Source organism: Neopsephotus bourkii, unplaced genomic scaffold (genome assembly GCF_033783945.1).
Source record: "Neopsephotus bourkii isolate Nb327-2 ecotype Australia unplaced genomic scaffold, CSIRO-AGI_Nbou_v1 NB_359, whole genome shotgun sequence".
Classification (NCBI taxonomy): domain Eukaryota; kingdom Metazoa; phylum Chordata; class Aves; order Psittaciformes; family Psittacidae; genus Neopsephotus; species Neopsephotus bourkii.
The window spans coordinates 824,355-848,250 of record NW_026900865.1 but is presented as its reverse complement, the minus strand read 5'-3'; the positions used below and the strand labels follow the sequence as shown (position 1 = coordinate 848,250).

Sequence of the window (23,896 nt, the reverse complement as noted above, 5' to 3'; positions counted from 1 at the left end):
TACTGATCTGAAGAGTTTTTATAATCAGGTTACACAAAGGACCTACTGATAGAAATTTGGTTGAATTTCAGTGTTCTGACTAAATTGCCAGTGCAGGTTTGGAACATATTAAAAATGCTTTTAAATTCATTGTATGTTTGATTAAGGTGTAAAACTGAGGTCCTTTCACACACAGCAAGTCTGCAGTTGGAGAGGCCTTGTTAGTGGACACTTTGTTATATGTGTTCAGTGGAAGAGTGGATGCGAACTGACTGTTCCATTTACAGAATCACAGAATGGTTAGGGTTGGAAGGCTGGGGATCGTTTAATCCAAGCCCTCTGCTAAAGCAGGTTCATCTAGAGCAAACTGTACAGGACCCACTTCCAGACTCCACAATCTCTCTGGGCAGCCTGTTCCAGTGTTGCCACCCTCAAAGTAGTTTTTCCTCATATTCCGGTGGAACTTCCTGTGTTTCAGTTTGTGCATGTTGCCCCTTATCCTGTCACTGGGCATCACTGTAAAGAGTCTGACCCCATCCTCTTGACACCATCACTTAATACATATCACTTAAGATACTTGTATGCATTTGATAAGATCCTCCCTGAGTCATCTCTTTTCCACGCTAAACAAGCTGAGCTTTCTTAGCCTTCCCTTATAAGAGAGATGCTCTAGATCCCTAATCATCTTTGCAGCCCTCCAGTGAATCCTCTCCAATAGTTCCTTGTCTTTCTTGAACCAGGGAGCCTAGAATTGGACAAAGAGTACTCCAGACATGAGCAGAGTAGCGGGGGAGGATAACCTCCCTTGACCTTCTGGCCACACTCTTCCTGATGCACCCCTGAGCTTCCAGGTCCTCTTCCGCAGAGATGTTCTCCAGCAGGTCAACCCCTAACCTGCACAGGTACTTTACTCCTCCCTAGGTACTGGACCCTACGCTTGCCTTTGAATTTCATTAGGTTCTTCACCCAACTCACCAGCCAGTCCAAGTCTCGCTGAATGGCAGTGCAGCCTTCTGGTGTACCAGCCACTCTTCCCAGCTTTGTACTGTCAGCAAACTTGCTAAGAGTGTGCTTTGTCCCTTCATCCAGCTCATTGATGAGTTGAACAAGACTGGACCCAGAGCTGTCCCTGGGGTAACACTGTTACTTACAGGACTCTGAGGTTGCTAAACTTTCATGGTAAGGTAAATGTTACAATTCAGTAACTTTAGAAGTCTAAGCTTGTAGGAGTAGGTAAATGTTGTTTCAGTTGGGTGATTTTTGTTTTTTGTTTAAACTTCCGTTTTGATCCCCTGTCAGAAGGAGTTGATAGCAGGTTGTTTGCTTTATTTTGCCCGCTGAAGATGTGAATTAAACATCAAGATTCTTCATATTTTCGGGAGTCATTAACAGAAGTATTTAAAAGACTCATTTTGTGGTTTTGCTTTGCAGAATTTGATGGTTGAGGAAACTGATTCTGCTGTTTTCACCTTCTCCCGTGCTTGTCCATGAGGTGACCTGGCCTTTTTAATGTGTCCTGTCTTCTGAGAGTGTTTGCACCAATTCTCCCTGTTCTCTTTAACAAGAGTGGGGGTATTTAATGAAAAATTCTAGTGGGCTCCTTCGCCTTCCACCTGAACTGCCTATCAGCTCTAACAGATCTCATACCTTCATGAGCTTCATAATTACATTTCCTGAAGCCGACGTTGGGCATAAGGAAAGGTGGAGTAGCAGCAGCGTTTCCTTGTGCCTGTAACATCGTGCCTGTAACATCCTGCCTGTAAAAGCAGGGAAATAGCTGTTTGGAAAGGAAAAAGGAATGACTTTTAAACTTTCTGTTGTAAAATCAACACATTCTCCCATTTGCTGCTTAAGAACAAAGCATGTAATCTTTTCCCCCCATCTCTGGTTTCCTGATGGCCACTCTCCAGCATGGCAAAATAACTTGTGTCTGGAGTCAGGCCATAGCATTGGGTTGTAAGCAAGCAAGCCCCGTTCTCCAGGGCAGCCTAATTGCTGTTGTCCTGACCTTTCCTCAGAAGAAAAGTTTGTTTATCCAGCTTTTCCAGTGGGATATTCATTAACCATGTTCTAAAGTCTTCCGTTCACACCTCCCTTGAAAGCCTACCCGTTGTGACCTCCTACTCCATTCTCCTCTCTACTGCATCCCACCAGCATTGATCTAAATAGCACCAGTATCACCCCACTCTTATTGATGTCATTAAAAAACATGATGTCTGATTGTAACAATTGCCCTGTAATTCTGAAGTGACTCCCTACTACAGAATTGTCTGCCATGAGAAGGAAACTGTGAGTTGATCAGGAGGGAGCAGCATGCTCATGTCGTCACTGAAGATGTTAGTGCTGTAAACTGTGTGCTTATACATGGTACCAGGCTAGCACAGTGTTTGGGTAAGCTGAGACCTGTGTGGTGAAGTGTTTAGTGCATTGCAGTTCTCTTAGGCTGCACAGTTGTTTAATGGTTGTTTGTATAAGCTGTGGCCTTGCTTTTTTAACCTGTACACAAATAAAACAAGCCCCCAATTTCCTCTGCTAGTTCTTATGTTTTCAATTTGTTTATCCTGTTCTTTTTCAGCTGCAAAAAGAAAAAATACTGTGTTCATCCTAATTAATAAAGGAGCTTCCTGGATTTGTAGAAGGTGTTTGCAGCCTAGTGGTGTGTCTTTTACTAGATGAGGAGTTTGACAGCTGACGCTGGTTTCTGAGGCAGCAGTAGCATCTAGCTGAGAATCAGGCATACAGCTAAAAGCAGTAATCTCTTAAATTGTCCCAGCATGGATGTCTACATCTTGGGGCATCTGGATTCATTTGTGAGAAATAAATGTGGGTGTTCTGGAAAACAAATTCATACAGAAACTAGGCAGCAAGTGTATTTTTGTGAGAAGGGTTGAGTGAGATAAGTTGGTGTCTGGTTTCACTTTTTGTAATGGTAGTAGCATATTTTCACTTTCTTTTTAGAGAACTTCTGAGCTCTGAATCAACTTGTCCTTTTGTCTGTTCCACTCTGCTCGAAGCTGAAGTGCTTGATAGCTTCTTTAAATGTACGCATGAATAATAGAAACAGGGTGTAGAAATCCAAGGGATTTAAAATGTCTCAGAAAGCAAGTTGTCATTACCATGCTGATGAGTTTATTCAAGGCATGATATTGCTGAATCAGTTGGTGAGGTTCCTCACAATGCAGAGATCTGAAGGTTGAGTACCACCATACCAAGGTTGAGGTTGAGGTCACTAGGATGTGTATAAGCTGGATCCAAGACTGGTTCAAGCCTGTTCTCTCTTTGTTTGCCTTCTTACTGGCACAAGAAGTCTGAGCTCTGAAGCTTTAGGAAATTCAAATCTGCAACTCCAGTAAAACTGAACAAAAGTGAGGAAAGAAGGAAAAAAAAAAAAAAAAAAAAGCCTGTTTGCTGCAGCCTTGAGGTAATTGATTAAAGGGTTCTGGCATTTATTTTTCAGCATTTGACCTCTTAAGGCTGGGGACACAAGAGAGAAGTAAAATCCTATCATTAGGATCAGTGAAGTTTTATGCTGTGGTGTCCCTGCCCATGGCAGGGGGTTTGGAACTAAATGATCTTGAGGTTCTTTCCAACCATGACTATTCTGTGATTCTATGGGGGCAGTGCTGAAGTGGTCACCCAGTTTGGTCCCTCTCCTTTTTTCTTTCCTGAAATAATGAACTGAATTTTTGCCAGGTTGGGTCTGGCAGTAGTAGGCAAAGGTGATGGCTGTAGTTTGCTGCTTCAGAAATGTGTTTGGGATACCACCCTACTCTTTAATAAAACATGCTAATGTAAAGCCTCTACCGTAGGGTGAAGTCATTAGTGTGTTGGCTGTTAATGAAATGTGGCAAGTGACAGGAACTTTCTGGAGTGTAAAAGAAGAAAGAAATCCTTCATGCAGGCTAGACTGCAGGGGTGCTCATTTTGCCTTCACTGGGTGAAACATCTAATTCAAATACCTCAATGCCCTTGGAGGAAGGTGCCTTTTATAATGTTTCTGTGGAAGTTGTGTGAAGTGTTGATTACACAAAGTGCAGTGAGAGAGGCTGTGTTGGGGTAGAAATACTTCATACAAGTTTATTTCATGAAAACTGAGCTTGCCCTGTTGAAAGAGACCTGCATTCACTGCAAACTTCATTAGGCTTTACATAGCTGTTGCCATTTGATGTGCATGTATGTAAAGCAGCAGTTACAGAAGTTGCCTGTAAATGCAGTTTCATTGTGATCATATTCAACATATTAAGATGAAACTTCAGATTCTTTGGCTTAGAGGATGTGTATTTTTTAATTAAAGATACCAATGACTACTTACAGCTTTTACCCCCGTAAGGTTATTCATAGAATCATAGAATCATAGAATAGTTAGGGTTGGAAAGGACCTTAAGATCATCAAGTTCCAACCCCCCTGCCATTACGAGCTTTTGAGGTCTTTAAAATGCTGATTTTATTTGAAAAATAGATGGTTGTACTTCAGGGGTTTTAATAATTTTAATTATTTTTTAATAATTTTGTGGGGTTTTGAATGCATCTGTGGTAAAGGAGGCTGCTTTTCCTTCAGAAAAGTTTCAAATACGAGATCAGTGACAGGTTGACCGAGAGAGAGACAGTAGCAGTAACTTGCTGAGTTTTTTAGGGAACTGTATCTTCCTCAAACAAGGAACTTCTCCCCATAAGCAGTATTTGCTTAAAGAAGACCGTGCATCTTTTTGAACAACACTGCTTTCATTGTAATGTTCATAAGGGAAAAACTGTCGGGGATGTGCTGTACCTGAAGAGCCCCATGCATTATGTGATGTTTCCTAGATGAGAACTGTTACTGTGCAGTTTTTAAGAAGTCTGTTTTTTTCCCTTTTTCTTTCAAGTAAAACAAATCCAAACAAAAATGACTTGGTTAGTGGGACCATGACCGTTTGTGTCCAACACCAGCTCTGAAGCTGGGCCTAGTTAGGAAGTTGTTGCCTTTTCTCGATTCAGGCAGGCTTTGTCAGAAGGACTAAAAACCAGTTTGATGACACAATCTCTGAACTACCCAACCAAACAGGGAAAGGGAATGTTGCTCTTTAGATAAAATGGTGTTTGACGCACAGGGTGAAAGCTGGCACATCACCCCACTTCAGCTGGGACAAGGCCCATGACTGAGCTTGCCTCAGACCTGGAAAGTGCTGGCAGTAACCACAAGGAGAAGGCTGCATGCCTTGGCCTGGCACGATGCCGGCTCTTCCTGTACTGTGCTTCCCAAGGAAAAGCTGGTTGATTTCAGTACCAGTTTTAATGTAAAATGCACATAGCTGCATTTGAAGACTTGGGGGGTTGTTGCTGCAGACATCCTCTTCCTGCCTCTTGTTAGGTGGAGAACATTGGAATCTTGCATTGCAAGGTCACATGCAAATACTGTGGTGAAATGACCCATGGTCTTAATATTAGTTAATTGTCTGTTTGCTAACTGTGTTAATAGCTCAGGTTCCAGACCAAACTTAACCTTCTTTTCAAGATAAACTAATTAGGTTTCCATAGGATATCTTGTGTAAGCTTGTTTCCTAACTGTCTGCTAAAAGCTACAGGTCACAAAGAGGCTGGTAATCCGTTTTACTTCATTAAACTCCTTAACTAATTAAATAGCCAGCAGTCAAAACTTGCATTCTTTCTGGGGGGGGGGAGACCTGAAGGAGTTTTTTGACTAGTTGTGATGTTTCATACATCTCGTTTTACTGAAATTTGCAAAATTGAAATACCTGTGAAATGTTACTTCAATCCTGTAATGTATTAATAATATGCCATAATGGGGGGGGGGGGGGGGAGAAGTACAAATCTACATAAAACCTGCTGTGTCTTTTGAGGAGAGACTCCAAAGCCAAGCCTCTGATACTATTCTTGATACAGTTGGTTCTCACTTTAAACAGATGACTGGCTTTTTAAAACTGGGTTGTGTGCCAGTAGTTTAAAGTACAGCCATATAGGGTATGACAGGGTTTGTAACTAAGGGTTTTCAGAGGTGATGTCATGATAAACTTGAGCACTGCTTCTTAAGCGCTGTTTATGTCACCAAGAAACAGATTCCTTTTTCTAGCCTTCCTTTCACAGCACCTGAATAATAACTGTGTTTATGTTGCCCCTGCTTGAAGGAAAATAATATGTTAAAAGGAATAAGGGGAAGTTGGAGTTCTTGTTTTGTTTCTCTGCCGCTTAAAACTATTCACCATACAAACGGCTGAGTGTTTACATCAGAGTGGTCAGACAGGAGCCGTAATGCTTTGCTTTACCCTTTGTCATTTAGTGCTTTTGATAGTGTGCCAAGTGGTGTGTTGGTATTCGGAAAAAAAAATGCAAATAGTTTGAAAGTAACAAGTATTTACTTACTAACTGGAGTGCCTGCACCTTGTAAAATCATGCTACGGTTATAAGCTGTGGTAATTTCATGGGGATTTCTTTAAGCACATATGGAAGTGCCCTGGAAGAGAGACCCTGTTTCATCATGGGCATCTTAGGTAAGGAGTTTTCATAGACCTGTAGTATACAAACAGATAAGCAAAGAGCATCTAAGCTTTGCACCTCTGTGGGGTCTGCACCCAGCTCCGATCACCACTTCTGTTAGAAGGGTTTACTGCAGTTGTCCCTTGCTAAAATGATTGAGAGGATGGAGCAGCTGCCTTGGGAAAGACTAAGGAGCCCAGGGCTCCTCGCTGTGGAGAAGAAAAATTGTGGTGTGATTATGGTTGACAAACTCACAAAGGTGATGCACAAGCTGAATGTGAAACTCGGGCTCACTGGGTCCTGCCATATTAGGATTAAGGGATACCCTGTGTACCTAACAGAACTCATCTTCTGTCTTAATAGAAGATCAGGTGGCACTTCTTCACACCGCAGACATGAATTTCTGGGACTTGCTGCTGCAGGAGGTGCAGAGACAGGCAGCATGGGCAGGTTCTAAAGGGTTTATGTGCCTGCATAGACACCAGGTCCATAAATGTACACTGAACACTTGGAAGGGAGGTGCCCTCTGAATTCCTGCTACACCACTTGTGGATGCCAGCAGGGAGGCTGCAGAAAAGGCTCATGTGCTTGCTCAAAATAGCCTTTATTTTTGCTGCTATTGGAGGCAGAACACAAGGCTGGATGCATCATACACCTGACCTGGGAAGGCACTGCTCCTCTTGCTGCCTCGGAAGGGCATGGTGCAGGCTGTTCCTCAAGCGAGTTAGACTCGCTCTGACTGTCAGGGTAATTACTTAACTCAGGTCAGCTAAACCCATTTAGAAAAATAGAACCTTTTTCTAAAGGAGAGCCTGCTTCCTTGCCCTGTGTGCCACTGACAGGGGTGGGAACTGCATCATGCAGGGTGCACAAAGGGAATTCTGCTTGCATCCATCCTATAAGAAAAATTCCTCTGACCCAGAGAGCAATCTCACCCCAGTCAGGAGAACACAGAAATTTCAAGGTGCAGCTCTGTAAGATGATGAAATGCTTGAATGCTAATACTTCTCTCCAGGCACCCTGCCCTCATTTAGTCTTCTCCATATCCTGGTGTCTCTGGCTGTGGGTGGATGTGGCCACTACCTCTACCTGGTGATTGTCAGGCTTTCAAATAAAGGAAGATCACATCTGGGTGTAGGCTTGCCCCGGGGGGAAGGAGAAGCTGCTGGCAAGGCTGCTGTGCCCAGGAGAGTTAGGATGAGGGAGAAGCAAGATGTTTGTTTTGAAACAATTTAATTGCAGGGTTTCGATTTCTTTCTTTCTTTCCTGTGGGAGTGCTGTTAGGCTGTAGGAAATAATGTTCTTGCTTGTAGAAGTAGCAACAACTGACATCAGAAGTCTCTTTCTCTTTTCCTTCCTGTATTCTCTGCTGGGCTTTTTTGTTGTATGCTAGCACTGTTAAATCCTTTCTTTAATGCAAGCATGATAAATAGGATGCATTAGTTGCAATTATTATAACCAAACATTTTTAATGTAGATTAGGCTGCATTTCTCATTTGTCAGAGACTCAGTGCTTTACTTCAGGAATTATTCCTGGCCACAATTTAGTAAGATCAGCAGTAAGATCACAGTAAGATCAGGACATCTTGATTCATCTGCCTGAATCAAGGTTCACTCTATGCGTGAGATTAATATGAAATGTGAGGGCAGGGAATAGAGACAGACATTGCTTAAAATTTTGCTTGAGCTCCCACAGCTCTTTGGTTCTTTTCTTGTTTTTATATTTCTTGTGAACATATTTTAATATGTTTCTGGGATAGGTTAATGTTTCATCCATTATATTTTCATTTGTCTGTGAAGCCAAAATGTTAAGAGGAGCTTGGTTTCCCCCTCCTTAAGAGATGCTAATTTCTAGATTGGACAGGAGATTGGATAGAAGAGAGAGACTTTCTGTAACCCTTCATAGAGGCCTTTCCCGACTTACGGAACCCATGCATCTGTCTCAGAGCAAGGATCCTGGCTTCAGGGTTTTGTGGTGTTTTTTTTCTTTATAGAACCTCTTCTCAGCCTCATCCCATGGCATCTTGCTAGCTGTGGAGTTTAGCACTTTTTTTACTGCATGCAGGGCTAGGGTTTGGCAGTAACTATAAGCCTTGCAGTTTATTAAAGTCCCTGATGTGATGAGACTCTTTTTGGGCACCACAACTTGATTTGCAGTTAATTGCAATCTGTGCAGTTTTAATTGTCTTCCTTGAGGATTCCTGCTGAGCTAGTCTGTGGGGGGCTTTATACTGAACATAAATGTTACAAAGAGAGCACTGTTTCTGTAAGCATCTGCAATACAATAAATGAGATGTGCATGGAGGTGATAAAGAAAAAACATTTTCTACCCTTTTTGTTGAGGGGAAGCTCAACTGTGAAGAGGCATTGCATCATGAGCTCTAATGAAATACCAGCTATTCCCCTTGGGAAAATGAAAGCACTTGCCTCATTTCCCTCTCAGTGGCAGCTGCTGCTTAGGAATTTCATTTGAGACTGCTTTGGTTGACCCGAGGAATGGCTTTGATGCAAATGGCCACCAATTGTGTGTGCTGTAAGTGTGGGAAGGACAGCATCATTTTCGTAGAAGTTAATAGCTCAGAGCAGAAACAGTGTTTTGGACCAAGATACATCATCTGCATGGATTCTCATGTATTCAGCTGTCTCCTTGAGATTAGTTTTTATATTTCCCATCTGTGCTGGGCTGAGGAAGTTAAAGATAACATGAGAAGCAGGGAGTGGAAGGAGACCAGGAGCTCTGATGAACATGCTTAATTGGTGTGGGAAGAGGAAGGGGTGGTGACATGGCAGCCATTTCTGAGAGTGTCATTAGGCTGAGTGATGGAGGAGTCAAACTCAACTTTGATTGGTTTTGGTGAAAGTAACATTGATATGTTTGTGCATTGGTTTATGGAGAAAATTCCGTTTTTGAACACTAGCATGCAGGAGTGCCACTGTTAAGCTCAGCAACGTCTAAGTCATGGCTGACAGAAGACACAGTGTGAACCGCTCTGCTGACTGCACTTCATTCTGCTGCTGTGACATATGCAAGGATCTGTGGCTAGGAAACTCATCACCAGGCCTACTTTTGCAGAAAGGCGGTTTCACAATTCCCAGCATATGAATTCTGTGAGGCGTGCATGCTGGGTGTTCTGTAGGGAGCTGGAGATGAATCAGCTGCCTCTGAATCGAATAGAGATGACTTGGCTGGCTGGAGCATGCCACCCTTCACGCCTAGCAGTGCTCTCTCTCCCCGGAGCTCTGCTGGGGGTTGCAGAGCACAGTGGGGGGGCCACAGGAAGGCCACAGTGGAAAAAGCAGCTTTTGACCTTGGGCTGAGTGAGCTGCTAGGTGACACGGAGTGCTTCCCCTCTCACTAGGCCAGGCAGAGCAGTCACAAGAACCGATGACTGATGTTACTTGGCTGTAACATCCACATCTCACCTCTCAAATGCCCTTGCTCCTTTGTTTAAAACGACTGAGGGCAGTTGCTCTCCCAGTAGTCCCACCCTGAGCAGGTCTGGCTTCAGCCACTTGGTGGCCGTTTCAAGAGCAACAGAATAGAAGCATATTGTGGAGAGAATTACTCTGCTGTTATACTGGATGACTCAAGATCTTCTACAGGTTTAGCTATAGAAAAATTTACCTGCTGAGATAACAAAGTGGAATTTGATCTGCTTAACCTAAGCAGAGCTAGCAGAGGTCTTTTGTTTTTAGTGGGTCCTGATACGAGGTGACAAGTACAGAAGGAAGTAAGAGAGCTGTGGAAAGTGAGCTTGACAAGTCTTCCTGCACCCACCTAAGCAGGCTGGTCAAAGAAGACTTACTTATTGTAACTTAAAACATGGCTAGGCAGAGCTGTATGGCAAAAGTTGTGTGCCACTGTATACTGAGAGCAATTCAGCTTCAGGAAAGTTGGGGAAAAATGTATGCCATCAGCTTCTCTTTTCATGTTGCTTAAGTATAATTAGAAAACTTAAAATACACAGGTGCCTCAAGTATGTGTGTGCTACTTAATGATACTCACTGAGAGCAGCTGACCCAGTGAATCACAGTGGGCTCAGGCTCTCTTGTTCATAATAAACTTGGGAAGGTATTCCTTTGTTGGCTTTCTCCTGACAGCAGTCATGTGAGATTTACTGTCTCTGCAGTCTGTGTGACAGCAATGTGATTTTCTATAGGCACTGGTGTCTAGCTGGCGAGGAGTTTTGTTTGCTTGGTTGAAGTAATGTGTGTGTGCAGTTGGAGTGTTTAGAGCTTTTGTTTGGGAGCAGGAGGGTATCTCCAGATCAGTTCATTAAGATCTCAGGGTTAGTTTTTTAGCAGCACGGAGTCTTTTTTTCCTTTCCTGTGACAGGTCTTCCACTGTTCACTGTCTGTGGTCTTCCTAGTCAAGGATGGTGGACTGGAGTGAAAATGATGATTGAAGTACACAAAGATTTTGTTTTTTCTTCAATCCATTTCTTGAATGGAATTGGATCTGTTCTTCAATGTTTTAATCCTTTAGTCCTTTTTTGTATTTCGTTCATAGTCTTGCATAATCTACATGCTGTTAAACTTAAGTTTAGACAGATATTTGGTTGTTTAGAAAATGAACTATAGCTGCATTTGTTGGCAGTATGCTACGGAAGTCTATCTCGGCCTTTGTGTAAACAGGGCTCTATGTTTTCTATGTGTTTAATTAAACTGTGACAAAATTGCCCAGCCTCTAGAGCCAGTGCAAGAAGGTGGGAATTCCAGTGGTACGTCCACATAGCAAATCATGTCTAACTCAATTGAGTGAATGGCAGGTCCCCTGGTGATGCCCAGTGACCTACAGCTCTGTACCAGAGCCACCCCTGAGAAGACTGGCATTACTCTGAACGCTGGTTGTTTCCCTGTCCCCTTCATCACTGGCCTGGTGGAGCTGCTACCAGGCTTATTGCCAGCTTGTGCAGCCACCCCTTTCTCTCTCATTGTTGCCATCAGTTCCAGCACCCTTACGCTTGCTCTTTCATGAACATTTGGCTCTATCAAGAGCCTTGTTAACATTTGGCACTGTATTCTGCCATACACGTTACAGACCTGAATCCAGGGCATCACCAAAGAGTCTTACCAGAAATTAGCTCGCTTAGGTGCTGTGCTTGGGTTTTGCTTGTCATGCCTGGTTCCATGACAGTCCACAGGACTAGACTGATCTGATGGGTTGTGTCTGTTCTAACTGACCAAGTTTCTGTCACTTTGCTAGAAAAATGTATTTTCTTGGGAGAACAGAAATATGTATGAAAACTCTCCTATATGAAAACAGGAGAAAGTTCTTTGCTCTTTGCCCTCTCACGTGCATGCTCCCCCCCCGCCCCCAGTTAAAGGCAATGAGTTCTTTCTGTCATCTACAGTTACTAAAAGTCCTTTTTTGCAAAATAAAACCTCTTAAGGTTCACAGAAGTTAATGTGAACTGCGTGGGTGTTGAGTTTATTTGTTTTTACCAGAGGTTGAGGTTTGAATACAGGAAAGGTGGCGAGCGTTTTCCTCTTTTCTGGTTAGTGTTTTTTCTTGATGATAATGAATTTTGTGGGTGACTTCAGTAATCATGGTGACAGTAGGCTCCAGCAGGACAGATGAGAGGTTCCTGCTTGAACAATCAGCAATGGAATTATGATAAATACTAAAACTGGGTCCATCATTGGAAGTTCAGTATCAGCAGTGTTAGTAGACTGGAGAGGTATGAGCTCCACAACATGCTTGTTTCTTGGAGAGCTGAGTCTTGGCCTGGTATCCATGTGAAGAGGCTTGTCTGCAGCTACACAGACAAGGAATGTACCAAGTTAAAGCTTGGATTCTTGAAGTCAGTCATGTAGATGGCGAATGTTCTGTCAGACCTTGATGGCCAGAGGCCTGCAGACTGTTCCACATCCCTTCAGTATCCACTGCTGAGATTGTCTTGGCCACCTCCCACAACATTATTTGAAGTCATCAGTTAGACTGACTAACATCTGCCTGGCGTTGGAGTGCCCATGTTTCCAGACTCTGACTATGGGTCATTGGTTTTGGTATTTTAAGCATGAAAACAGAAATAACATTTACTTAAATTTCAGAGGGAAAAGCAAGAAACCTATCTAGATTTTTTTTTTTCCTATGCCTGCTTTGTTTTATAACTACTCATTTGCCCCTGAACAGAACACCGCAAAGCTGTGAGAACCTCTGTGGAGATGAAGCGAGCGGTTTAAAGGAAGCTCTATCTGTCATTACTATGATACTTTGGGGGAAGAGAAAAAAAATCCAGAAGGACAAGAATGCTCAGTTTCTCTAGTGAGAATAGACTTGAATTCTGAAAACATTTAGTAATTGAATATTTTGTAATAGATTAGGTGGAGTCTGGCAGCTGTGCAAGATGCTACACTATCTTGTAGCAGCTAGGGTTGTGCTTGAGGAACTAATGGGAGGGTTGTATTTTACTGGTGTTCCTTCTTGCCTCAGTTTCCTCATCTGCGAAATAAAGGTATGTTCTTTGTGTTACACAGGAAATCAGTATCTGAGCCTAGATCAGAATTCCACATTTCTGGCTTCCAGTTCTCAGTTCAGACCACACCTTTCTTTTTATAGTTATGGGGAAAAAAGTCTGCTCCAGTGTGTCATTTAGCGAAATACCATATAGGAAAAGCAAGACTAAAAACTAAGCCCAAGAGAGCTAAAACTAGCTAGTTTTAAATTAGGAGACAGAAAAAGTTCTGTGGATTTTTTCTGGCGAATGGAAACTTGCAGTTCCACACCAGGTGTGCTCATCTTTGGGGTTGTTTCTGGCAAACTTAAGCGCCTGCGAAGTGTGTGCTGAGTGGTGTCCAAAAGACTATGACAAAAGGCTGGCCGCTGAAGTCACGGAAGTCCTTTCTTAGGAGAAGCTCCACTGGGATGTGCTTGTGAGGACAGGTTGAAAAACTGTTTCTTGACAGTTTGACCATACCGTGAATCTATATTCCAGTGTTCAGATGTGCCCCAACAGCTTCAAGCTTCTTCAAAGCTTCTCCCTTTCAGAGTGAAGTCTTAAATCATTAAAGCTGAGAGCTGAAACTCTTTCATACTATATATGGCATTTATATTAGTGATAGAAACCAGGGTGTATTTATAACACTAGTTTGCTGCAGGAATACGGATTGGGAACAAATGTTTGTTTGGATAAAATCCAACTCCAGGGATGGGTTTTACTGCTGCATGTAAGATCTGTAGCAACCTCATAAAAGCAGCAGTTGAAAAATTGAATAGGGCCTTCCCTCTGGAAAAACCACAAATTTCATGTCACAAGATACAGCTAGAAGGTTTCTTGTGATGGTTCAAATAGTAGTTGGTGACCCTGTGCATAACCTGCTGTCTGTCACGTTGGAATGCAGGGATGCTCTTATGTTGTTGGCGTGTGTGTGGGTTGTTGATGTTTCTTGTTAGTAGGTGCTGCTGTTTTGTTATATATTCTTCATTTGTTTAGGAATACCCATTTGTGCCCTAAATAGTATTTCCTGAAAATTGCGGCTGTATTCCTAACATTATTGCATAGCATTGACAGGGGCAAATCAAGCCATGAATTAGATGAACTCTTTTATATACTGTTGATAAACATTTGATTGAAAACAGTTGGCAAAAAAGGGGCACAAGTACCTTTGTGTGTGTTGATTTTGCCATCTCCATTCAGGCCAAGTGTTTTTTTCTGTTTGATTTGCCTAACATGTTAATCCTTTTTATTGCTGCACTGCTAATTACTGTATGTGGAGCCTCTGTGGAACAATTACTATTTGGACTAAGAATGCTTATATCCAAAGTATGAACTGGGTTTTATTTTGTTTCCTAAAACTGCTATCTCTCTTGTCATTTGAAGGATGTTCAGAAGGAGAGAGAACCTCATGCTTATCTCAGTAAAGAAGAAGTTAAAGAGAAGATACAAAGCTACAATTCATCTGTCACTGATAAATTGAAGATGACCTTGGTAAGTTTTGAATAGGATTCCTGTAATTTTTAATAGGTGCAATTGAATTTGTAGTGAATCATTTTATTCTCAGCATCTTATACATGAAACTCTGGTTTAATGCCTTTGTAAAAGGCTCTTTCTTAAATCTGGTAATTAAATACCACATCTGGAATGCTTTTATCCATGTGGCTCTTTTACATGGATTGAAACGAACTGTAGTAGAAACAAATGTATATACCACTTGAAAGTTGTTTAAGATAAACTTGGAGGGACACTAAGATGTAAATTTGTCAGATGAAAATCTTCCAGTGGTAAACGTGAAGATATATTAGTCTTGTTTGTGTAGATAAATTTTTGTCAGGTATCTCTCTGATGAAGATGCTCAACCAATGAGAAAAGTTAACAAATTTAAACATTTATTCTAGGAGAGTTAATTTTCGGAGTAGCTGTACGGGTTTTCGGCTCGAGGAGACTTCCTTCCCCCCTCCCCTAGAGCACAGACAACACACAGTGGAATCCATACAGACTTCTTATTGCCAAGGACTGTGGACTAGTTCTAAGGCTCAGTGCAGACCATACTAATAAAACACATCTCTGCCCAGCAAGCTGCTATTCAGTCATTGCCTTGTCCAGATTTTCTCATACACTACATCCTCCTCTGGGTGTATAGTATATGGAAATGTTGAAATTCCATTGTATTGTAAGCCATATAAGTGTGACTATGTACTAGACGTATTTTTATTACTTGTTTTGTATGGGGGTCAGGACTTAACTGTGCCTAAAACCAGACTGCCTAAAGTTTTCTAGCTCAGTAAATTTTGATCAGTTTTGTTTTGTCTTTCAGAAGCAACTGGAATAAAGAATTTGAAATGTTGATTAGGTTGGGATTTATTCTGGTTCTTCGTTAATTCCACCGCAAATTGAGCATTGAAATGCCTTAGACTAATTTGATAAGCACAGCTGAAATGTGGGAAATAATTTATGTATTTCTATATGAAATCTGTTGTTAAAGATGCATGACAGTGGTCTTTTTCACTTCATAGTTCTCTTCTAATGTGAAAACACCACTTGTTTGTAGTACATTTTGCTTGATGAGATCCTAATACTCTTGGAACCCAGTATTTATTATTAAGGAAAAAAAATATTCAGCAGATATACCAGAAAGAATGAATGTCTGAACTATTGAAACAATACCTTTCCTACAAGATGTCATGTGTTACAGTGGCATTTGTGTTTGCTATAACCATTTTAATCTGTCTACTCCACTAATAGGCTGCAATTAGTCATTACTAATTTTAACAGTTCAGTACTTTCCTCCTGTTGCAGAATGCAAATGGGATTTACACTGGCTTCATCAAAGTTCAGATGGAACTATGCAGACCGATCACTGTGCAGTCTTCCCAGAGCCAGGGCAGGTGTCCTCACAGCAATAATGAAACTGCTTTTTACTTGCCGGAGGGCTGCGTGAATACCCTTCACATCAGTAGCACCAACACTGTTCGTGAAGTTATCGAGGCCTTGCTCAAAAAGTTTTTCGTGGCTGACAACCCTGCGAAGTTTGCACTTTATAAACGCTGCCACAAGGAAGACCAAGGTATAAGTTAAGCTTGTGGCATTTTGGTAGTGAAGGGGTTTGGGGAGGGAGTGCTGCCACAGGAATACTTGAAATAAGCAGAGTGGAAGAACTTGGATGAATGGGGGTGACAGTCTTGCTCTCTCTTGTCTTTTTCCTCATGAAAGGTAGCAAGTGTAAGAGAGTAAATGATCTGGGGATATTTCAGGGTAATTCACAAAGGATGAAGTATCCTACTAAGCCATCCACAGGGGTCTCCTGTGCTTTGCAGTCCATTAGATTTTATTTGATATGTCCTGTTATCAGGCTCTCAGTTTGAGCTGGCCTGATATACTGCAGCTTTGTGAGCCCAAATTCCAGGACAGGTTTTTAACAATTAGAGAAACCTTGGTGTATGGGGTACCTGAAGTCCTTGCACTGGCAGACAGCTCTTGAGGTGGTGAGCATCATGGGCATGTCCATTGTGTCTGTGTGTGTCAGTTGGCTCATATGGCTCTCCCAGCGCACTGCCTGCTGTTAGTTTCTTGTATATTGTGTTTGGAAATAGCAGAAGATTCAACAGGTATTTTTAGTGAAATGCACATTTTGCCAACCTTGTGTTCTTGCATGTAAAATCCACCTTCTTCCATGGACATTGAGGGCAGTTTTGGGAATTCACATGGTTCTGGCTGTCAGTGACACCAACCGTGTCAGGCAGGCGGAGTTGCCTTTTAGATTTTGTGTAAGAGATTTTTAAGTGGAAAAGGTATCAGATACCACAGCTCTGATGTTTTAAATGCTTAGTTAGATCAACCGATCTGTGTTGTGGGGTTTTTTTCTTGTGTTTTTCCCTTGCATGTGTTCAGATGGCGAACTGTGTTGACTAGAGGCCATTTCATTTCTATCTGAACATAACATTGCCATTAGTCACCAACTCAGCTCCTCCCTAAAACTCATTTCCTCAAAACCAGTATGTAGATGTGTACGTAGACAGTATGTAGAATGTGTAAATTTTGTGGCTACACATGCATATCTCCGAGATCCTCTAGTATTAATCATTCAAAATGTTTGAAACACCATAAATGAAGATGATAATTAAATCGTGATTTTCTTCTCCTGCAGTTTATACATGCAAGCTATCAGACCGGGAACATCCCCTTTACCTGCGTTTGGTGGCAGGCCCCAAAACAGAAATGCTTAGTTTTGTTTTACGTGAGCATGAAACTGGAGAAGTCATGGTATGTTAACACTCCTGCTGTTTCTGTGTCTTTGTTTAACATCATGGATGAGGGGACTCCTTCTTGATCTGTACTGACAAGAAGGTCCATTTTTTTAGAAGCAGAATTTTTTGGTTTTTCTCGTTATATTTGCTTTGTGGTTAGACTGACCCACTGTTACTTGCAGAACAAAACACAGTTTAAGACAGAAATATGTTTTCTGATCCCCAAGATTTGGAAGGAGGGTGCCTGATACTGGTCCAGTTTGAAATTGAGTGTCTGTGATTTTGTTTAAAAATACTGTATATATAAACTATTTGTATATTTTCTGTTCAGCTCATCAATCCTTTCCCCTTTTTCTCTTTTTCCAGTGGGAAGCTTTTACTATTCCTGAACTGCAAAACTTCTTGCGTATACTGGACAAAGAGGAAAACGAACAACTGCAAATCTTAAAGAAGCGTTACGCAGCTTACAGGGACAAACTTGAAGAAGCCCTTGGTGGGGTGTGGAAACCTGGTTAAAAGGGGGCCAAAAGACACTCAGGAAAAATGCACGCTACCAAATGTCAATATAGCATGCCAAACCCAACCTATAAAGAGCAGCAGAGAGTAGTTTTCTTTATTGGGAAGACTGTTTTGTGATGCCAGGGTACCTGAATTTTGCTATAGACTTAGTTCCGTAAGCCAGGTCACTTAGCATCTTGCACCCACAAGTAAGGGATTCTGCATGTTTGTACATCAGTTTGCAACCCTTTGTGTGCCTCGAGAGTTTTCCAAGTTATCTTGGTGCAAGCTGTGAAACTGTAATCAATTTTCTAGGATGCTATGAAATAAGATTTTTTTGTTTGTTTCTTCTTTGCTTTAATAGTAGCTTTACAAGTAAGGCTGTGCAAATTGATGGGTTAAAATAAAATTGAATTAAACTGGCTAAGAATTAGTTGGAGCACTATCTTTTGAGATGAAATTGATTTGCACTACCTTTCTGTTCTCAAATAGTTACTGTATAATTTGTGAGAGAACTGTTATAGATGGATGGCATATGAGATCTTGTGGTTTGTTCTGTGAAATTTGTGGAAGGTTTTTAAATGGTCTTTCTGAAGAAGGGAAAGAGAAAGTTGAAAAGAAGGTAAGAGTTGAAAGAGTAGAGCTAACAGCTGGTAGAGGAGGACTGGTTTTAAATGGAAATAGTATTTACACAGAGGAAAGCTAAAATAGTAATTTTACAAGATTAAAGTTTTAGGATGTTATAATATTGTGAATGAATTTTATGTTGTTTTTTTTTAACTGCATAAATCCACACTGGAAAAGAAATAAAGATAATAGAAATAATGGGAAGGAACGAGAGGCAAAAGCAAAATAAGAATGGAAATGGAGCTGCACATACAAGTCATTATTGGAGAAGGTGGTTCCTTAAGTTCATAGTATGGGTTTGAAAAGTGCAGCAAAGCTAAAAAGCTGCTTGCTTGAATTATGAAAAGTGGCCAATATCTCAACTCTGTGAAAAATGCCCATCTAGCAAGTGTTTGGCCATAAGCTGTAACTACAGATGCATTTGGTCTTTACTGTAAGTCAGATATTTCCTCTGGCTCAGTGATCCATTTTTAGACTGGGTAATTTTGCATTATCATATCTGAAAGACAAAAATAGCTTCCTCTGTTTCTTTGTTAAAGGCTCAGTCAGGCAAAGAAAGTAGAATTTCTCATTCAGGTTTCCAGCTTAGCAGAAAATTGACATTTATTGGTTGTGTTGGTGACTGAGCTCCGCAAGTTGCTTTTAGTAATTCAGAAGGTTTTTTTTTCCTTATGGTTTTTAAATTCTTAATTGAAAAAGTGATTACCAAATTCTGCAGACTGCTGATTTACTTGATTTTATAGTAGGAAAGATGTAGCAAGAAATCTTTTCACTTTACTGTAAATATAATTGTTGTTCTTTCAGAGTTATTTATCTAAAAAAGCACGTTCAAAAGAAACCAAAGAAGTGGGTGTGCAATAGAAGCATGAGGCAGATTTGAGTAACTAATACTTCAGACATTATCATGCCAGAGAGGAAATGAGTTATATGGGGGTGGGGGGTGGGGGGAGGTGCTAATGATTTAAGAGCAGCAGAAGGTGGTGGGTTTTTTTTTCCCTCCACCCTTAGGATGTTCGTTTTAAATTCCCAAGGAATTGTTAAAACTCTGGTGACATCTAATGGATACTGTGTGAAACTCCAAGATGCTTCTGTTCTTCCCCTTAGTTTGATGTTATTGTGCCTTTGTTTCCTTTCCTTAGTAAGACTTCGTTAAACTCTTCACAGGTGTTTTTTTGGTAAAAAGAATTTTCAAGCTTAATGAGACAATCATAAATGTTTTCAGGTGTTAAGATAAATTAAGAGTAGGACTAACTATGAAGTATATATAAGGCATATCTTGTTTGTTTTTTAATTTCACATGTAACATTGTAGTGCATGTGTGAGTTAGTAACACTATCCTCAAGTGAGACACTTTATAATGGTTCAGGGAATGCTTTTGTGTCTTGTTACAATGTTTTTCTATGAAGGCAGCAGCATGTTGGTGGTCTTCTGTTAACATCTGCTTAATTTATGTTATCTGCCCATAACTGTGTAATCATTAGATATTCGCTGTCAACATCGAACCATTTGTTGCTCATATTTAAACACTGTTTGAGTTTAAAAGTGGAATATAAAAATATGTGAATTTTGGTTTTACTTGAACTGAACTACCAGTCTCTTTAAGTAGGCGCATCTGCATTTACTTCAGCCAAAAACCTCAGTGTTGTATGCACTATGAGTCTTGATTTGGGGCGAAGGGGTGGGGGTGGGGGACCAAAATAAACTTTAATTTTGTCTTAGTTCACAGTTAATGATTGTGAGATGTCATGTGGGGGGTTATTATTTTTTAATTATTATTACGCAATGGCAGTTACAACAGCTTTAATTTAAAAGAAGTGGTCAAGCCTAGTCAGTTTTTCTCTTTAATCTTAGTATCAAATTGAGCAGTCAAAGCTTTTGTTGCAAACAGTTTTTGTTTCATTATATGATGGTACCAGAATGATTAAGTGATGGGGTGGGGGAGAATGCAGGGGAAACATTAAAATGTATGTCTTTAAAAGCAAACATTTTAAACTATTTATAATTTTGACAAGCTTAGTTTTATTTTTGTAGGGAAATTTTTATTCCCCTTAAAGTTATTACTGAAATGGTTAAAAAAAAAAGTGATGGTTCCATTATTAAAGTTGAAGTTGGCAATGCTTAGTTGTGATGTGTGATTATTTTTTATTATTATTATTATCACAGAATAGAATCATAGAATAGTTAGGGTTGGAAAGGACCTTAACATCATAAAGTTCTAACCCCCCTGCCATGGGCAGGGACACCTCACACTAAACCATATCACCTAAGGCTTTGTCCAATCTGGCCTTGAGCACTGCCAGGGATGGAGCATTCACAACCTCCCTGGGCAACCCATTCCAGTGCCTCACCACCCTAACAGGAAAGAATTTCCTCCTTATATCCAATCTAAACTTCCCCTGTTTAAGTTTTAACCCATTACCCCTTGTCCTATCACTACAGTCCCTAATGAAGAGTCCCTCCCCAGCATCCCTATACGCCCCCTTCAGATGTAGTGGGGCATGGACTAGGAGACCTTCGAAGGTCCCTTCCGACCAATCCTGTGATTCTATGAGACAAAACCCCAGTCAAACAAAAAAGGTACTTTGAAATTTACACACATAACTTTGAAACTGAACCTCTCCTTCCGCACATTTACCTCATGCTCGGCCCCGCCGGAGGAGGAGCCGCGCGTACCTCACGTTTCCCGCCCGGGCGGCGCTGCCTCTTCCCTGAGGAGGACGGCGGGTGTCCGCCTCCCACAGGGGGCTGCCGCCGCTCCGCCATGTAAGCGCCGTGCTCGGTGTGAGGGCGGCGGTGTGTCCTCCCGGAGCAGGGCGGACAGCGGTGGGGCATGCGGGGAGACCTGGGGCCGACATGTTTTGCTTCTCGAAGCCGGCGGGCAGGACCCGAGCGGGGCTTCCCTCATGTCCCCTCACGGAGCCTGCTCCGCCGCAGGGGGAACGCAGCCGCGGCTCGCAGTGGGCGCAGTCCGGCCGATGCTGAATGGGAAAGCCGCGGTGGATGTTTTCGTCCTGTTAGGAAACTTGCAGAAACACGAGGGAAATACAGGGAATACGAGTGCTGGGCTGGGGGCGGTACCCGCGTCCTCCTTCATTTCTCAACTTTTTATTTTTAAAGGATTTTTAGTGGTTTTCTCCAGAAATGCGTATGTTTAATTTTCTGGTCATTATTTTGTGGTTCTTAAAACCGGTTTAATCCTAATTGAATAATTAGAAAGGAGCTATTTTGTTTCTATCTCTCTGTTGCTCTTCCCTGAGCACCGCAGCCCTGCAGCAGAGGGGATGATCATGGATTGACCAGTTCCTTGAGAGCTGATTCATGTGAGACCTCATAGCTTCATGTGTGCAACGACCACATTATGTCTATGTATGCACTAGGTAAACCTGTTAGTAGCAAACGTTCCAATATCAAATACCAGCCAGGGTAAAAAAAGGTTGGTAAGAGGTCTTAAAAGTACTAGAATCGACAAAGTAACTGAGCTTGTGCCTCTGCCTTCAGCAGTTATGTAGTATTAAAAACACAACGTGGCTTTCGGCTGGTTTAGGAGCGGGATCACCCCTCCGGAGACCAGAGGAGCTGCAGCGCGGAGGCAGAACAGGAGAAGAGCAGCGCTCCCTGCGGCGCAGCCGGTCACTCCTCTCCATGGCAGGGATCACCGGGTTGTTGCAGTCTGGCTTGGCTTCTTCAGTCTTGAGGTTCAGCATTGAACTAAATTGTTTAACTTCTGAAAAAGAAGTAATTAAATAAAATTGAATCTTCTTACTGCCCTCCTCCTGTATGCTCGTAACAACTGTGTTCTTTCCCTTGCAGGTTCCAAGCATGGGGGTTTCTAGCTGCAGTCCTTGCAGCTTTTGCTAGCATTTACTTTCTACCATCTCCCATTGATCCAGAACCATTCATGTAGGTTGCCCTGCTTAATTTTAAAGTTCAGTGCTTGTGTTTGTTGGGAAATACCTATGCTTTCAAAACTTCTCCCATGCTTTTCATCCTACAGGGATGTATAAAGCATGGCTTTTAAGTTCATGTGCAGGAGAAACTGTTTCATAAGCCTGGAAAATTGAAGCAATTTTTTAAAACAAGTGGATTTCCAGCAAAACAACACTGACTAATGCAATATTCATATATACATGTAGGAGATGATTTGTAGAGCTCAAACTAGTCTAGAATGATGGCACTTTTATGTTTGTGTTGATTTCAAGAAAAATAAAATCTAAAATGTCTGTTTTCTTTTTAGCCTGAGCCTGCAGGCTCCACAGAATTGTTAATTTAGTTTGAAGTAACAATATTAACAGATACTACTAGTTTTAACAAATTCTTTTTTCAAAAGGAAACACCTTGTTACTAGTATCTCTGTTATAAAGTCCTATTACCTTTCCTTAAAATGATTTTATAGTCCACTGTTGTCTTGTTTCTTACACTGTATTTATAATTCACTTGTTGCAGTTTTGAAAAGCCACCTCCTGCCTTAGTTGGATCATTGCAAGTGAATAAAAAGCTTCAGAGTGGACAAAGAATCTTCACAGGACAACTGAAAGCTCCTGAGTCTTTTGCTGCTGATAATGAAGGCAAGTAGGTAACTTCCAAATGGGTAAAGTTATACACCTGCTACATGTTACGCATCTGATGCATCTGCTCGGTCAAGTTATTAGAAGAATCGAGAAGTTAAATCCAAGACTTAAGAATTAAATCCAAAGAAAGAAAAATAGGAATAATTGCTAGAAGTAAGATAATTGTATGTTCTTCCATATATTTGCATTTGTAAACATTTCCCTGGAAATAGTCCATAACATCTGCTTGTCTACTGCTCTCAGGGACACAGCGAGTGTCCCACGGCTATACTATAAAACACAAACCTACAAATTGGTGACATATAGAAATCTTATTACAATGTAATTTTAAAAAGGTATCAAATGGCATATTCATTAAAAGTAACATGCAAAAACAATTAAAGTTTTTTATGGGAATCTCTCACGGTATTCAAGGCCAGGTTGGACAGAGCCTTGGGTGGCATGGTTTAGTGGGAGGTGTCCCTGCCCATGGCAGGGGGTTGGAACTAGATGATCTTAAGGTCCTTTCCAGCCCTAAATATTCTATAGTCTATGATTCTGGAAGTGTGTCTAAGCTTGGGCTTTTGACATAGAAATAGTGATAAGCTTGCCTTGGTTGTTGGTTTTCATGCGTATGGGGTTTTGTGTGTTTGTTTTCTGTTTCAGGTCTCAAAAAGTAGTGTTAATTTGTTGCTGGAGCTCAGCCACTGTGTTCAGCAGGCTCTTATTTCAAAAGCTGTCACTGGACACATAGAGCCGTAGAGGACAGGCAAATGGAGTTGTTTTAAAAATGTACATACTTCCCAAAAAAACACGTTTTTAGAGCACTTGGAATATAAAAGAACTTTTCACTGTAATATAAAACCTTTTCATTACCTATCCATGTAATTCATCTGTGTTGTCTGGCAGCTGTGAGGGAGCAGAATGGCAGGCACAGCCACCTTGCCAGATGGTGGTTAGCAGAAGGCTGAAATAGTGTCGAGAAGCACCTTTTCTTCTTCCAGCAATTTTCTTACACAGAGTGTGACCAAAGTAGGGACTGTGGTGAACGTTCAAGCCAAACAGAGGAGAGACACTGTGACTTTCT

At 41.4% G+C, this 23,896-nt stretch overlaps 1 protein-coding gene and 1 long non-coding RNA gene across 4 annotated transcripts in view; both read left to right on the top strand.

Moving 5' to 3' along the window:
- RASSF3 (Ras association domain family member 3) overlaps positions 1-20,378 on the top strand; it is a 54,694-nt gene extending 34,316 nt beyond the window's left edge. For all 3 annotated transcript variants that reach the window (XM_061348506.1, XM_061348507.1, XM_061348508.1), the window contains exons 2-5: positions 14,274-14,381; positions 15,690-15,957; positions 17,038-17,153; positions 17,504-20,378. In XM_061348506.1, the coding sequence (XP_061204490.1) occupies positions 14,274-14,381; positions 15,690-15,957; positions 17,038-17,153; positions 17,504-17,653 (642 nt within the window). In that variant the 3' untranslated portion in view covers positions 17,654-20,378. The remainder of the gene's footprint in view (positions 1-14,273; positions 14,382-15,689; positions 15,958-17,037; positions 17,154-17,503) is intronic.
- A 1,146-nt stretch (positions 20,379-21,524) lies between these two features.
- On the top strand, positions 21,525-23,103 carry LOC133209725 (uncharacterized). The gene is made up of 3 exons (XR_009724740.1): positions 21,525-21,639; positions 22,073-22,162; positions 22,706-23,103. It is a non-coding gene; the product is annotated as an uncharacterized LOC133209725 (long non-coding RNA).
- The last annotated feature ends 793 nt before the right edge of the window (positions 23,104-23,896 follow it).